The 17,824-nt window shown below is 43.8% G+C and overlaps 1 protein-coding gene and 1 long non-coding RNA gene across 2 annotated transcripts in view; one reads left to right on the top strand and one right to left on the bottom strand.

The window, feature by feature from the left end:
- Positions 1 to 17,824, top strand: part of LOC138260443 (nicotinamide N-methyltransferase-like) — a 217,340-nt gene that overhangs the window by 35,173 nt on the left and 164,343 nt on the right. The window contains exon 2 of the mRNA XM_069208942.1: positions 9,272 to 9,479. Coding sequence (XP_069065043.1) covers positions 9,272 to 9,479 — 208 coding nt within the window. The remainder of the gene's footprint in view (positions 1 to 9,271; positions 9,480 to 17,824) is intronic.
- LOC138260448 (uncharacterized) lies at positions 1,095 to 10,793 on the bottom strand. Its single transcript, XR_011198858.1, has 2 exons — positions 10,588 to 10,793; positions 1,095 to 2,696 (listed from the first exon to the last, which is right to left on the bottom strand). It is a non-coding gene; the product is annotated as an uncharacterized lncRNA (long non-coding RNA).

The raw sequence follows: 17,824 nt of genomic DNA, 5'->3' as shown, positions 1-17,824 counted from the left end.
CCATAGCCATCCCCGACGGCTACAAGATCACCAGGAGAGACTGCACCAACCAAGTCGGTGGAGGAATCGCCATTGTTTTCAAGGACTCCATCAACGTCACCACCTCCACCGAAGACACCCCCCTCACCGCCGAACACATGCACTTCCAGATCCACACCGACCCCAGGACCACCCTCAGAGGAACTCTCATCTACAGACCCCCTGGACCACGCGCCCTCTTCAGCGAATCCATCACTGACAATCTCCCCGCACGCCCTTGCCTCGCCGGACTACATCCTCCTCGGTGACCTCAACTTCCACCTGGAGCAGAACAACGACCCAAACATCACCACCCTGCTCGACAACCTCGACAACCTCGGTCTCAAGCAACTGGTGAACACCCCCACCCACATCGCCGGACACACGCTCGACCACATCTTCTCTGCCAGCAACCACGTATCCTTCAGCCACTCCTCCGTAATACACTGGACTGACCACAGATGTGTCCACCTCACCTTCAGACGCAAGGCTCTCCACCTCCGCACTCAACCCATCCCACGCAGACATTGGAACAAAATCCCCACGGAACAGCTTCTCTCCACTCTCAGCGACAACCAACCCACCTTCTCCACTGACCCCAACGACGCAGCCCTCAGCCTCACTCATTGGATCTCCAACTGCGCGGACAACCTCGCACCCCTCAGAAGCCTCCCAAGACAGACCAGCACCAGGAAACCTCAATGGTTCACAGACACCCTCAAGGAATCCAAAAAAAACTGCCGTACCCTCGAGAAAGCCTGGCGCAAGGATCACACCGCAGAAAACATGTCTGCCCTCAAAAACGCCACCCGCGAACACCATCAGCTGATCCACGCCAACAAAAGAACTTCCTTCACAGACAGACTGGACAAGAACACTCACAACAGCAAAGAACTCTTCAACATCGTCAAAGAGCTCTCCAATCCTAACGCCAACTCCAACTCCAACTCCATCACGCCCTCACAAGACCTCTGCAACTCCCTCGCTACCTTCTTCCATCGTAAGATCACCGACCTACTGTTCTGCTTTCCTTCTTATCTCGTTTTCAGAGCTTACAGAACATATCAAGAATGCACTTCTGAGTTCAAAGAAGACTTTTATTGTTGTTAATTCTTCCCCACCCACAAGTTCGTGAGAGACTAATTAATAGATTTCAAGCACACGTTAATGAAAACAAAATATATCACAGTTTGCAATATACACAGCAGGTTATATTTATAAGATATTGAATGCAAAGCAAAACAAATACTTCACCGTGTGAGAAACTATTTACAGCTTCATCTTTCTGGGGTCTGCAAGTTGATGACTCCTGGTCAACTGCGAGAAAGAGATAATCTACCCACACGGGAGGCTGGCAACTGGCGCCAAGTTCCAGTCTGAAGTCAGGCAGATTCAAATCTAATTCTCTGAAGCCCGTGAACCACCCTTAGAACAGCGTTCCCCCTCCTCTCAGACCCGGGAAAACTACGCAAGCCTTTGGAGATTGGCCAGATCTCCTAGACTGCTCCTCTTCCCAAGCTTGAGCAGGATGGTAAACACCACATGTACCCTCTCTTATTAGGTCTAGTCTAGTATGAGAAGAAAACAGCTTGGTTCATCTTGTGGCAAAAACACAGCTTGGAAAAATACAGCTTGGATTCTCAACTGCAATGTCTAACTCCACGTTAAAGGCAATAGGCAGCTAACCTAAATATCAAATGTAATGTCTAATGTCATGTCAAAGCCAATAGGCTGCTGAACTGAATACAAAATGTAAGGTCTAATATCATGTCAAAGCCAATAGGCAGCTGAGCTGAATACAAAATGCAATGTCTAATATCATGTCAAAGCCAATAGGCAGCTGAGCTGAATACAAAATGCAATGTCTAATGTCATGTCAAAGCCAATAGGCAGCTGAACTGAATACAAAATGTAATATCTAATAGCATGTCAAAGCCAATAGGCAGCTAAACTGAATACATCATGTCAAAGCCAATAGGCCGAATACAGAATGTAATGGCTAATGCAATGTCAAAGCCAATAGGCGGCTAGGCTGAACAAAACATACAATGTGCTACTGATGAACATTGAGCAACTAATATGCGCAGTGGTGAAACACAAAGTCATTGGTCAAACTCCATTAATATCATCACATTCCACCCTATGACCAATTAATTTTTGTTTCACATATCTCTTGTTTCAAACAAAAAACAAAAAAACAAAAAAACATTAGCACAAAAAAACATTATCAGCAAATCAGATTTGAATGATCAAAGCAATCCCTATAAAGCAATGAAAGTGGATTAACATATTGATCTCATAACCTTTCACATCAGAAACATCTACACAGAAAAGACTGAAACTTTTATACTCTGCAATTTGATGTAGCATGAGTACTACTCATGTAAAGGTACACGGTCCACCTGAAAGGTTTGCTGGAAGGTAAGTGAAAGTCAGAGTTCCATACGAGAAAACACAGACAGTTAGTTGTTAAGGTTACTTAGTTCCAGTGGAAGAATGCAATCAAACAAGTTGAACTTGAACTGAAGGCGCAGTTTGCGCAAAATGGATCCATGGTGCTGGCACTTTACTCAGCCAGGTTCAGGTTGGGGGTTCGGTCCCTTCCCCGACCCCACACGCACACACCCGAAGGGGGACCACACAGCACACTCAGGGACAGTGGCGAAACGTGGTAGGATCTGCAAAAGAAACAAGTATGACTTTTCTTGCAAATAACAATTTTCATTTGAAATGTACCCTTCCTCTTCCTTTCCCTGTTTTATAATCAGCAGGACGTTTTTGGGGCCCTTTGGTATAATTTCTGCAGGTTCTGGAGGGTCATCTGAGGCTTCAACCCACACATCAGCACTGAGGTTTTTATCTGCTGCACCACAGCTTCCCTTTTCTTGCACTGTCAGAAGGGCTGGGGCAGACTCATTCTTTACCAAACCTCCATTCACTGCACTTTTGACAAGTTGGGCCATTCTGTCTCCAATTTGTATGAATGAATCAGATTCTTTTCTAGTTATCAGCATAATTTCGATTTCTCCTTGGTAATTTGCAGCAATCATTCCCCTTAAAACCTGATCAATTTGCCACATTTGTCCTGGTAACTTTCCTCTCCCCAACTGCTCTATGACTGCTTGCATGACAGATTGCTTTTGTGCGTGCTGCACAGTTTTTTATCAAATCTAGGGGAATGTGCATCTCTCTCATCTCTGCCCACCTGTAAGTGGCTTTTTATCCCAGCTGTTCACATTTCTGGGGCACCTACTTAGCCATCCCCACTAAGGCAGAATTCTGGGTGTACACTTCTCTCTCTGAATTTTTCTCTTTAACATCTGAAAGGGAATTGAACCAGTTAGGTGCAAGCCATGTGGAAAACCAAACAGCTAAACCATTGGCAGTGAACCAAGAATCAGTGTAAAAATGACATCTCACGTAGCTCTTGCTTTAAAATTTGACACACATTGTACAACGCTGTTCCTTCTCCTGTGCCAGAAAACAACATTTCAGTCAATGAATCATTAGTAAAACCAACATGCTTTTTATCCTCAGTGGACACGAATTCAAATGGTGCACACAATTTCACTGGTGTCTCTTTTACCTGTGGTACTCTAGCCCTGTCTTGCAAGTACCAGATCCAATGTATGATCCTAGCTAGGGGCACTCTTTTCTTCCCTTGTTCTTGAATTACATGTACATCAGTATTTTCCTCTTGCACTGCGCAGAAACCTAAAGTCTGAATTATTTCATTTGCCAAATCACAAGCGCGCAGCTGCATATCATTTTTCCCAGTGACCATAGACCAAAGTGTTAGGATTTCACTCAAATGAGGGCTATTCTGTTTCCAAAAATCAAACAAGCTAATGAAACTCGGTGTCTCTTGCTTAATGCAAACAGTAAGAAACTCTAAAATCTTTCGTTTTACTTCATTTTGCAACGGTAACTCGTAAATCACATTCTGAGCTCTCTCGTTCTCGTCCGTGTTATCAGTTAAGGAATGCACTTTGACTGCCAAAAAAACGGGCTCACAGGAGGCTCAGAGCAGCTCGAAGCTTTCTTAACCCCCTCGTTACTGGAATGGGAAAAGAAAGATTCTTCTAAAACAGCATTTTTATAACTTTCAGCATTATCTTGAATTAATGTATTCTGGCTAATTTGCTCACGTAAATTCTCATTTTCATGTTCCAACTGCCTACATTTCTCCTGCATTTCTCTGTAAGCAGATAAAAGTATCCAAACCCTTCTGTCAAAATCAAAAGGGACATCACTTACAAAAGGCACATTTTCTAAATATGCTTTATCACCACAAAACATGTTTCTCAAAGCACTATCAGGCAGTTTAGCTACATATGCATTTTCAAACATGGTCTGCCGTGCTTCTGTAATTCTCCAAACAACAAAAAACAATTACAGTTTTAGATTGTGCACGTAGAAATCTATAATTCGCCTCTAGCCACCCCACTTCTGGTACCAAAATGTTCTGCTTTCCTTCTTATCTCGTTTTCAGAGCTTACAGAACATATCAAGAATGCACTTCTGAGTTCAAAGAAGACTTTTATTGTTGTTAATTCTTCCCCACCCACAAGTTTGTGAGAGACGAATTAATAGATTTCAAGCACACGTTAATGAAAACAAAATATATCACAGTTTGCAATATACACAGCAGGTTATATTTATAAGATATTGAATGCAAAGCAAAACAAATACTTCACCGTGTGAGAAACTATTTACAGCTTCATCTTTCTGGGGTCTGCAAGTTGATGACTCCTGGTCAACTGCGAGAAAGAGATAATCTACCCACACGGGAGGCTGGCAACGGGCGCCAAGTTCCAGTCCGAAGTCAGGCAGATTCGAATCTAATTCTCTGAAGCCCGTGAGCCACCCTTAGAACAGCGTTCCCCCCCCTCTCAGACCCGGGGAAACTACGCAAGCCTTTGGAGATTGGCCAGATCTCCTAGACTGCTCCTCTTCCCAAGCTTGAGCAGTATGGTAAACACCACATGTACCCTCTCTTATCAGGTCTAGTCTAGTATGAGAAGAAAACAGCTTGGTTCATCTTGTGGCAAAAACACATCTTGGAAAAATACAGCTTGGATTCTCAACTGCAATGTCTAACTCCACGTTAAAGGCAATAGGCAGCTAACCTAAATATCAAATGTAATGTCTAATTTCATGTCAAAGCCAATAGGCAGCTGAACTGAATACAAAATGTAAGGTCTAATATCATGTCAAAGCCAATAGGCAGCTGAGCTGAATACAAAATGCAATGTCTAATATCATGTCAAAGCCAATAGGCAGCTGAGCTGAATACAAAATGCAATGTCTAATATCATGTCAAAGCCAATAGGCAGCTGAACTGAATACAAAATGTAATATCTATAGCATGTCAAAGCCAATAGTCAGCTAAACTGAATACATCATGTCAAAGCCAATAGACCGAATACAGAATGTAATGGCTAATGCAATGTCAAAGCCAATAGGCGGCTAGGCTGAACAAAACATACAATGTGCTACTGATGAACATTGAGCAACTAATATGCGCAGTGGTGAAACACAACGTCATTGGTCAAACTCCATTAATATCATCACACCTACACGATAGCTTCGGACACCAGACCCAGCCAACCACCACAGAACCTACAACCCCAGCCATCACCCTCATCGCCTGGACTCACATCAGCGCGGAGGAGACCAAAGCTAACATGAACTCCATCCACTCCGGTGCCCCCTCGGACCCCTTCCCACACTTCATCTTCAACAAAGCCGACGACATCATCGCCCCGCATCTCCAGACCATCATCAACAGCTCGTTTGCTTCTGCCACCTTCCCCGAGAGCTGGAAACACGCGGAAGTCAACGCCATACTGAAGAAACCTACGGCAGACCCCAGCGACCTGAAGAACTTCCACCCCATCTCGCTCCTCCCCTTCCCTGCCAAAGTCATTGAGAAGACCGTCAACAAGCAACTGACCAACTTCCTTGAAGACAACAACCTACTCGACCCCTCTCAGTCCGGATTCCGAGCCAATCACAGCACAGAAACCGCCCTCATCTCAGTCACAGACGACATCAGAACTCTGACGGACAACGGAGAAACAGCCGCCCTCATCCTCCTCGACCTCTCAGCTGCCTTCGACACCGTCTGCCACCGAACCCTAACATCCTGCCTGCGCTCCACCGGTATCCAAGGACTGGCCCTGGATTGGATCACCTCTTTCATCTCCAACCGCTCCCAAAGAGTCTACCTCCCTCCATTCCGCTCAGACCCCACCGAGATCAGCTGCGGCGTCCCACAAGGCTCCTCGCTCAGCCCGACTCTCTTCTATGTCTACCTGAGGCCCCTTGCCGACATCGTATGCAAACACAACATCATCATCACCTCCTACGCCGACGACACTCAGCTGATACTTTCCCTCACCAAGGACCCCACTGGCTCCAAGACCAACCTGCAAGATGGAATGAAAGACGTCGCAGAATGGATGAAACTCAGCCGTCTGTAACTGAACTCAGAAAAAACTGAAGTCCTCATCCTCGGAAACACCCCGTCCGCCTGGGCCAACTCTTGGTGGCCCACGACCCTAGGCACCGCACCAACCCCCTCAGACCTCGCACGCAACCTCGGATTCATCCTGGACCCACTTCTCACCATGACCAAACAAGTCAATGCCGTATCATCTTCCTGCTTCCTCACTCTCCTCATGCTCCGAAAGATCTTCCGCTGGATCCCCGCTGACACCAGAAAAACTGTGACCCACGCCCTCGTCACAAGCCGCCTGGACTACGGAAACACCCTATACGCAGGAACCACTGCTAAACTCCAGAAACGTCTGCAGCAATACAAAACGCCTCCGCCCGCCTCAACATACCAACAGCCACATCTCCACCCACCTGAGACACCTGCACTGGCTTCCCGTCAACAAAAGGATCACCTTCCAGCTCCTCACCCACGCACACAAAGCCCTCCACAACAAGGGACCTGAATACCTCAACCATTGCCTCAGTTTCTACACGCCCACCCGTCAACTTCTCTCCGCCAACCTCGCACTCGCCGCCGTCCCTCGCATCCGCTGCACCACGGCAGGTGGGAAATCCTTCTCCTACCTGGCAGCCAAGACATGGAACTCCATCCCCGCCAACCTCAGGACCACCCAGGACCACCCTGCATTCCGGAGGCAGCTTAAAACCTGGCTCTTCGAGCAGCTGTATCCCCCTAGCGCCTTGAGACCCTCACGGGTGAGTAGCACGCTTTATAAATGTTTTTGATTCGATTTGATTTGATTAGATCAGCCTCCGTGGGGACATGAAGACGACGTGCAGCATCAGAAGCGTCAATGGCATCTGGAAGGAATCCCTTTGTCTATCTGTCTGTGTGAGATGTACTTATACAGATCTGATCAGACCCCTGACGTAGGTCTGTTCCCAAACAATAGATACCAAGACATGCTTGGGGCGGCAGTTTATGTAAACAATTCCCTCGAAGGCTTAAAGAGGGAATGTACCTAATCTGAATACCTACAGTTTGCTTATCTTTGTCTCTTGATAGTGACGCCTTAGCGCAGTGGCACCGATAACGTGAATTTAAACATTGGCCTAACTAAAAACAATGCAGCCATCTTGAAAATATATAATTAAATAATTGTGCTAAAACAGAGCAAACTAAGTAGGGTAAAAGTCACTGGGTGACGGGGGCATGAGTCTACAAACCATAAGGCTAAGCTAACTCCTGTATCCCATTGAAACAAGATAGGATTCACTATACTCTCAGCCATGTGGACGCCCCAGTGCTCAGGGCCCCTGACTACTCCAAGGATTTCATTGTGTGGATAGACGCTTCGGAGCATTGCATATGGGCGGTTCTAGCACAGCTGAATGAAGAGGGCCTAGACCAACCAGTAGCCTTTATTAGCAGAAGGCTATTACCACGGGAACAGAGGTGGAGTGCCATTGAAAGAGAAGCATTGTCTGGGCACTGAAGAAGCTGAAACCATACCTGTTTGGGACTCAGTCCTGGGTTCAGACAGACCGGGTTTAGACAGACCATAGGCCCCTACTTCATTTACATCCGCAACTGTCTGAACGTGCACTCATAATACACATGGCTATCGCAGACATTACACGTAGTATCCCAAAGACTTGATCAGAGAACCAGGGAATCCACATGTTTGGCTGAAGCCTGAAACACCAAAGCCAAAGTCCAGTGCCTTGTACAGCAATGCTTTTCTATATCTCCCTCAATTTTTGGGCAGTTTGGAGTAAGAGATGTACAAAAATGTTGCCGTACACAGCACTGGAGTTTGGACTTTGGTGTTTGAGGCTCCAAATGAACATGTGTATCTGTCCTTTTCTCAGATCAAGTCTTTGTAGATACTACTTGTAATGTCTGTGATAGTCATGTGTATTATGGGGGCGGTGCTTGGACAGTGGATGATTTAAATGGAGATTGTTTTACTTAAGTTGTCTAGGATATTTGTTGATATGATACTGTTAATGCCCTGATGAGGCTCGAGTGTGAGAGAGTTAATCTGGCTGTTTGTATGGCTGCCTGGATATGAAGAAGTGATGAATAAACAACTTATTTAGATGAACATGATTTGAACGATCTTCTAAATGTTGCTTTTTGGACTTCTTGTTTTGATTGTTGCCTCACTAATTTGATATGAAATTTCTGATGTTAGGTTGTTCGGTAGTCAACCTATAGAGGTGGGCAACGAGCTCAAACATATACATAGGTAAATTTACTAGTTGAGCAGCACACTGGTCAATAACTGCATATGTTCTTTAGAAGCCTAAAGTTTTATGATAGTACCACAGCTCTGTAGATAAATATCTTGCATAATCACTGCAAGAATGGTTAAGAATTAAGATCCTGTAGTGTGGCATGTAATTCTCCTTCACAAAGGTGGCAACTCTATCTACAAGAGAGCTGAAGGGACCAATGACAGGGGACCCAAAAAACAACCAACCCCACAGAAGAATAAAGCTGAAAGGTACAAATGAGACGCATACCCTTCCATCTTCCATAACATCCAGGCACTGCAGCCGCATCCCAAATAAGAAACTGTAGGACCTTGAACCTAAGGTAGATCTGGGAAGGTCACGAGGGCCAAAGCAGAGCATGAGAGTGGATATGGTAGATTCATGTGTCCTGAGGAAACCACAACAAGTACCATATAGAGGATAATGATGAGCAAACTGGACAGGTCACTTTATTCTTGTTTGCTGATAAGGAAGACACTTGTTACATGTTTTTGAACATTTTTCCAAACAGGTGATGTTAAAGGAGACTCCCTGATTGCACTTTCCTGTGGCCACTATATCCATTGCACTGTCCCAGCCTGTGAGTATTTCAATGAGATCACCTTTGCTTGTGCAGATGGCAAATCCATCCAGGAGATACAGAAATGGCTGAAGAATGAACCTGATGCCATGGATTATGGTCAAACTATAAAGGAGATTTGTAAGCTTCAGGGCTGTGGGTAAGGATCCAGCTTTGCATTAAAACTGCCCTACTGTTTTTCTTATTCTGACTCCCATCTTATAACCCTGTGAGTGGTCACATAATTAAGCGTACATGCCAAGGGGAGACTTTAAGAGTATGAAAGTGTTGATGTCACTGTCCAGATAGAGGTTAGAAAGAATGACAATCTTCTTTGTGCTGTACCTTGTCTTCCATGATACCCTGACTCAGTTACTCACCATCAGAGATGAAGCAAAGGCTCACTAAGCTACCCTTGAGACTATTTTGTTGTAAATTTTCACCAATAAAAGCTTTAATAACATACCAATTCAACTCCAGATCATGAATTTAAAAGTGATTAGTTAATCCTTATTATGTTCTGACCTCAGTAGGATGGTTGTTCTGTATTCTAAAATGTCCCAAGGGATTTGTGTAGGACTTGGAAAGTGAGGGTTGTGCAAGATTAAACAAACGCACTTAAGGACTTCTGTCCTGTATCTTCATCTTTCCAATGGCGACAAGTGGACACCAGTGACTCCATGTCCATTCTGAAATTGCTGTGATGGATTTTCTGCCAGTTTTCCCGACTGACAAATTGAATACTGAATATAACCAAACACCACTTTGGGTAAGCAAGACAATGCTCTTTCTGGAGCCTATTTGCGATTTCAAGTTTGTCTGTTCAGCTGGTCTTTCTGTCAGTATTGACTCACTGTTATTTTACTGGTTAATGCAACCACAGTGGAATGCAAACAGATGCATTCCATGCTCTCACTGACATATGGGACAAGACCTATTGATTTCAATAAGCCATACGTTTAAATACAGCAGATAAACACTGTGCACAATCACCCTTTTGCCTGTTTAGATGTGGTGCTACATACACCTATTAATGACATTTTCTTTAAACCATCGCTGACAATTCATGCTTACAGGAGCATCTGAAAGTTTCATAGGGTATATTTTCCTATTTTAACAACTTTCATTTACATTTATTAAACTTGAATACATTTGGTAAAGCTCACCCATTCATGCATAGTCACTGGAATATTCAAGAGTATGTGTAGGTAATTACTATTTTATCTCAGTATTGACAATTCATTTGCCTATGGAAACAATCTCAGTACCTCCTCCTTTCATGCCAAGTCCTGGAACACCGCCTTTGAATCAGGAGAAGTGGTGTGGGGTACTCCAAGCAGACATTGACAACATTGTTGGACACATTTTCTCCTCTGAAAAGAAAAAGCCAACCTGTCATTGGCTTTCAGCCTCTTCCTTTCAGGAAAGAAGGTGACAAAGAGAGCAGAAGAGAGAAAGATAGAGAAAAGGGAAGAAAGAAAGAAGGAAAGAAAGGAGAAAGAAAGAAAGAAAGAAAGAAAGAAAGAAAGAAAGAAAGAAAGAAAGAAAAGAAAAAAGAAGAAAAAAAGAAGAAAAAAGAGAAATAAGGAAAAAAGCAAAGAAAGAAAGAAAGAACCAAATAAAGATGTGATAAAGAAAGTAGTAGAAAGAAGGTAAGATAAAAAAAAGAAGGAAAGAAGCAAGGAAAGAAAGAAAGAAAAAAGGAATGCCAGACCTAAAAGGGTGCAAAGATAAAGCACCCTCATGAGCTTATATTCAATGTTTGTTTGAGCTGTCAGTATGGTGTGAAAAGGCAAAAGTCAGGTCAATAAAGGCCACTTTAAATGAAATTTACAATAGCATTGGAAAGAGACAGGAGCTAATAATGCAGGAATCTGCCCTGTGCAGACATCTGGTAGAAAGCATCCTGCTGCAACATGAAGCTCTACAAACAAAGGAAACAGTAAAGTAATAATAAAGTAAAATCATAACAGGCACTAAAGGGAACTACCTTGAGTGTGGATGTGCTCCTCTGTGAAAGGGCTAAATGAAGTCACTCAAAATGAAGTTAGCCAGTGGCTGAAGTTGCTGATACATTGCCCTATGCTGTATGCTGAATGATGAAGTAAATGCTGCTTTAAGTATATTAAACATATAGGCCCTCATTACAACCTTGGCGGTCGGACGAGGCCGACTGCCAAGGATGAACCGCCAGTCGGCCGCCCATGATGCCGGAAACCCGCCGGCCGCATTTGGACATCCCTGCTGGGCCGGAGGGCGGAAACAGAGTTTCCACCCGCCGGCCCAGCGGGGATGTCGGCTGTAACATTGCCGCCGGCTGTGGCGGTGCGGCGAGTGCAGCAGCACCCGGCACGCTTTTCACTGTCTGCCAGGCAGACAGTGAAAATCGCGACGGGGCTGTGCCTGGGGGCCCCTGCACTGCCCATGCCAAGTGCATGGGCAGTGCAGGGGCACCGCAACTCCCCTTACCACCAGCCTTTCCATGGCAGTGTCTATCGCCATGGACAGGCTGGCGGGAAGGGGAGTCAAAATCCCCAGGGCAGCGCTGCCCTGGCGGTTTCTGACCGCCGGGACAACCATGGCGGTAAACTGCCAGTCCCCGCAGTGCAAAATATGGTGATTTGTACCACCAGCCTGTTGGCAGTACGATCGCCACTTCTACCCTGGCGGTCGTTGACCGCCAGGGTTGTAATGAGGGCCATAATTCTGAATAGAAACAAGTGGTTTCACTAACACTTGAACTAAATAAGCGCTATATGTACACAACCTAGCCTAAATTCACTCGAGCCTTTGTCTCTCTTCCCGCTAGTACACCACCTTTCTGGTTTGACCTCCACATGAGTAGAAAGCTAATCGTAGATAAAGCAAGGCTTAGACCACGACTTAGAGCCACCCCTGAACAAGCCAACTATGCATATGAATATTAAAAACTTGTTGTCTTCTCTGGTTTGTGGAGGTTTTGGGAGACTACTAACTCAGAGTCATTCCCGACAAATGAACAAATTAGAAAATTAATATGGCAGTGAGTGGCCCAGATGGATGCTCCCAACATCAATAGAAAGGCCCTGTCTACAGACTTTGTTCAATTTAAAACAAATCCATTGCATGAACAATATCTGGACTGCATTACTAACCCAGTCAATAGAAAATTATATATTCAGTTCAGGATAGGCTCTCTAGCAGTTAAGGTGTTTACTGCTAAATGGGCTAAAGATATTGTTTGCAGGAGTTTCAATATAAACATGAATATTTACTGTCAAACACCTGAGTGTCTTTCTAGGTTGCTGTTGAAGAGAGAAATTGTGGAGGATGACTGACACTGATGACGTTGAGGTGGTGTCTGTTTTGAGTACAGTTAATTCAGTGACAGGTGGTGATTTGTCTGAAAAAGAGCAGAGAGGTGAATTCGAATCACATGTTGAGTTGTAGGAAGTAGTAGGGTTTGTATCAAGGGTTGATCATGCTTGAAGGGAATGCATAGTATGTATGGTTTCCTGTGTTCATTTCACTGAAGCATTGACAATTACTGATGGTGTATTAAGAAAAAATGGTCTTGTTGTCTCAGTGGGACTTTGAAAAACATTTTGCAATCTTGCCCATGCCAGTCACATTAGTTTTAGGGCCTTGTAGCAGAGAATGAGAGAGGATTTTTGATGGCCTGGAGTGGACAGAGTTGTTAACAGCATGTTAGGGAATACTATGAATGTGTATGAAGTGACAAGACACAGGATTTTACCTTTCCCCATTGCCCTAGTGACTGGTCCCACAACTCCATGATGCAAGTTAACTTTCGATATTCTGAGTCTATTTAGTATTTTAGGTAGCACACCCAAGTATCTCCTCATTCGTGCAGATTATAGTTCCAATCAATCAATCATAGTGTTAGAAATGGGGTCTCTAGTTGGCAGAGGTATACACCCTTGTCCAAATAGGGGCCCCAGTCCTAGTCAGGCTAAGTCACAACACAATCCAAATTTTCCTGTGCCCACCCTCTGGTAGCTTGAAAACAAAATATCCAGCCAGGATAGATATGTATTAATTATCTAAGCAAAAACCTTAATTTTTTACTGAGAAATAATTTCTTTATTCCAAATAGATAAATTAGATCCAAAAGTCCAAATATCGCCTGTACATAACCATAACACATGTAAAAACAAATACAAGAACAAAAACAAGGGCACCGTAATATATAAAAAGAAAAACTGCTAAACCATCTAGTGGTAAGCAGTCATATTTCCAGGTAGTGACTGTTGTGGGAAGCTCATGGGTTGAAAACTAAAAAAGGACTCACAAGAATGCGTCCTGACTGGGAAATATGGGGGCCATTTTGTAATATGTAATTCTGCAAATAAATCGGCCATTTTGTAATATACAACAGCACAGATAAGAGCAATAGAAACATGAAGCACGTAGTCCAACCATTACAGACTTGTAACACATAGCACAGCATCTGATCTTAATAGACAACATTTTCTAGATGGATTCTCCTTTGCAAAATAGGAGAATATTGCTGTGTTGTTAATATTAATTTAAAAGAAACATGTGGGAATGCACAATCCTATAAACATTTATAAGGTGCCCAACATAGAATATAGGGCTTTTAATGTAAATGATGGAAAAAGCACACATTTTGATCTCTGACAGCTAAAGAGGTGTACATTTGCAAAAAAGAATTCAAAAACCTCTGCGAAAAATTCTGCAGAAAATTCTGCAAAAAATACCCCAAAAAATCTGCAAAAAATCCCAAATAGACTATTCAGTATTAAGTCCCATAATGTACACAAAATATATATCAGTGCAACTAGAGAATATAGCATAACTGCAGGGAACATAATTACACTTTAATTTCTGACAAATCATTTAGGCCATATCTGGCCGTGCCAAATCTTTCTATTAGACGGGCTTCCATTTTGTCCAAAATGGAAGCTCTTGCTGAGTATGTTTTTATTTTTATCAGCTACATATAAAATAGACCATTTAATGTCCTCAGGACGATGATTTTGCTCAATATAGTGGTCAACCAAAGGAGCATTTCGAACTCTGCATCTAATCCTGGACATATGTCGTAATATCCGTGTTTTAGTCGGTTGTGTTGTCTGGCCAATATAAGTTAGTAGACAAGGGCATGTAATGCAATAAATCACATTGCACGTGTTGCAATTTGAAAAACACCGTTGATGTTGTACTTTTCCATTTAGCTGTACTTGTGTAGATTTTTCTGTATACTGGCAAGCTAAACAATTGGTGTATGGAAAATGGCCCAAAATCGGAGGTAATGATAACATAGTTCTTAAGTCATCTTTCTTCTTATTATTCAAAGTGAATGGAGCATGTACTAAGGCATCGTAAATGTTGCGACCTCTTTTAAAAGCAAAAAGCGGTTTATCTATACCTAAAGAAAAAAGCAACTTCCAATTTTTTTCAATGATGGCTCGCACCCGATTTGCTTTCGGGTTATATGTAAATATACATGTCAAGGGGCAGAGTTTATTTTTAGTTTTTGGTATTAGCAAATGTTCCCGAGGGGTATACCAAGCTCGTTTACATGCACCTTTAACCATTTTCTTGGGATAGCCTCTATTCAACAATCTAGAGATCAGGGCATCTGCATTTTTGAAATAATCATCTCTAGTGGTGCAGTTACGGCGAATCCGGAGGAATTGGCCGTAAGGTAGATTCTCTTTTAAAGTGTGGGGATGATTACTTGAAAAGTGGAGTAATGTGTTCCTATCAGTTGGCTTCTTGTATAGACTCATAGAAATGTGTCCTTCGGAAGATTCAATCTACAGGTCCCAAAAATTAATACGTTTCGAGTCTGAAGCCATCGTGAAATTAAGATCAGGGGTTAAATGATTGATCCAGTCGTGGAACAAAAGCAAGGTTTCATGATTTCCTTCCCAAATCATAAAGATATCATCAATGTATCTTAGCCATGTTATGATATGTTTATGGAAGGGATTATTTAAGGCAAAAATCCATTTGTCTTCAAAATAAGACATCACAAGGTTTGCAATTTCAGGGGCAAAGTTGCAAACCACCCTCTGGTAGCTTGGCACTGAGCAGTTAGGCTTAACTTAGAAGGCAATGCGTAAAGTGTGCAATAAATCATACAGTAACACAGTGAAAACACCACAAAAATACACCTCACAAGTTTAGAAAAATAGATAATATACCATCTGAATAAAATAAGGTCAAAACTCCAAAGATCCAATAAGCACAAGTTGAAATATCACTTTTGGAAGGTTCAAAAGAGTCTCAAACATTAGTAATCAATAGTTGTTTCTTTGTAACACACAGTACCTGGGATGCATCAAAAATAAAGATGTACGGGGACCGTAGAGGAGGAGATGCGTGGAAAAATAAGGTATTGTGCCGGATTTTCTGTTGCGGCACAGATGATGTGTCATTTCTTTCCACACTGTAAGGGTTTTACGTCATTTTTTAGGCACACAGTCTTGGTTCCTCATTGCTATTTGGGATATTTTGACACCCAGGGGCGATGTGTTGACAATTCTTGACACGCTGGCAGAGGGAGCAAGTGCTATGTCAATCTGGTAGGCACTGTGTCAAATTTTCCAAAGCAAGGCGAATTCTCTGTCGGGAAGTCAGTGCTGCTTCATTCTGGTCAGCGGTGCAGTGATTTCCACGCTGCAATCAATGTCTTCAGGCGTTGCGTCAATTTTTGGCGCATTAGGAGTTTCTTTGAAGAAGTGAAGTCTTTCTTGGTCCTGAGGCTTCAGAAACTGGAGGCAAGCTCAATCCAAGCCCTTGGAGAGCACTTTAGGAGGAATGTCAAGTCGAAGTGGCCGTGAAACTGCACACACAGGCCTTGCAATGGCAGGCCTGAGACATGGTTAAGGGGCTACTTATGTGGTGGGACAATCAGTGCTGCAGGACCACTAGTAGTCTTTAACTTATAGGCCCTTGGTACCTGTAGTGCACTTTGCTAGGTGAAGGAGGCTGGCCTCGTTTGTAGTGGGTACCATAGGTACTTACACCTTATACCAGGTCCAGTTATCCCTCATTAGTGAAGTGTGGTAGTGTTCTAGCGGCTTAGGCTGATAGAGGTAGTTATAGCAGAGCAGCATAGGCTGAACTAGGAGACATGCAAAGCTCCTACTATATCACTTATATCATATAGCACTACATCATAAGAATCACAATACTCAGAGTTACTAAAATAAAGGTACTTTATTTTAGTAACAATGTGTCAGAAATATCTCAGAGGATATACTCCCTTAGGAGGTAAGTAAAATACACAAAATATACACACAAACCAAAATCAGGTAAGTAAACAGTTAGAAAAGTAGTGCACACACTGTAGAATACAATAGGATGCAGTAGGCCTAGGGGCAACACAAACCATATACCGGGAGTGTAAGAAAACACTAAGGGTGTCCAAGATACCCCACCCCAAGACCCTGAAAAGTAAGAATAAAGTTACACTACTTCCCCAGAAACACACGAAAGTTGTGATAGGAGATTCTGCAAAGACCACAACTGACTGCAAAGCACTGAAGATGGATAGATGGAATGGAGGACCTGCAAAGGAAGGGGACCAAGTCCAAGAGTCACAAAAGTGTCCAGGGGGGCAGGAGCCCACTAAACCCCGGATGAAGGTGCAAAATGGCAGCCTCTGGTGGAAGAAGCTAAAGATTCTGCAGCAACGGAAGATGCCAGGAACTTCTTCTTTGCACAGATGTCCCACAGCGTGCTGGAGGACACAGAGTTGTGTTCATGCAGAAAGACCACAAACAAGCCTTGCTAGCTGCAAAGGACGCAGTTGAAGAAAATGGGTGCTGCCCGACCTAGGAAGGACTAGGAGGTTGTCCCTTGGAGGAGGAGATAGAGGGGGCGCTCAGCAGCACAGAGAGCCCACGCAGAAGCAGGCAGCAACCACAGAAGCACTTGAACAGGTGATCAAGAAATCTGAGCACAACAGTTGTCTCAACACTACAAAGGAGGGTCCCACGAAGTTGGTGGTTAACTCAGCGAGTTGAGCAATGCAGGATGGAGTGCTGGGGACCAGGGCTGTGCTGTGCATGAAGGATTCCTTGCAATAGTGCACAGAAGCCCTAGCAGCTGCAGTTCATGCAGTACACAGGATTACTGTCTGGCGTGGGGAGGCAAGGACTTACCTCCACCAAATTTGGACAGAAGGACCACTGGACTGTCGGGGTCACTTGGATCCAGCTCCAGGGACCACGCTTGTCGAGATGAGAGGGGACCCAGAGGACCAGTGAAGCAGAAGTTTGGTGCCTGTGGTAGCAGGGGGAAGATTCCGTCGACCCACAGGAGATTTCTTCTTGGCTTCCAGTGCAGGGTGAAGGCATACAGCCCTCAGATCATGCAACACCAGGTAACAGTCGAGAAAGGCCGCAGGATTAAGCGCTACAATGTTGCTGGTAGTCGTCTTACTACTTTGTTGCGGTTTTGCAGGTGTCCTGGAGCAGTCAGCGGCCGATCCTTGGCAGAAGTCAAAGAGAGAGATGCAGAGGAACTCTG

The sequence above is a fragment of the Pleurodeles waltl genome, chromosome 2_1 (genome assembly GCF_031143425.1).
Source record: "Pleurodeles waltl isolate 20211129_DDA chromosome 2_1, aPleWal1.hap1.20221129, whole genome shotgun sequence".
NCBI lineage: Eukaryota > Metazoa > Chordata > Amphibia > Caudata > Salamandridae > Pleurodeles > Pleurodeles waltl.
Note: the sequence above shows the minus strand (reverse complement) of the source record. Positions and strands in the feature narration are given on the sequence as shown.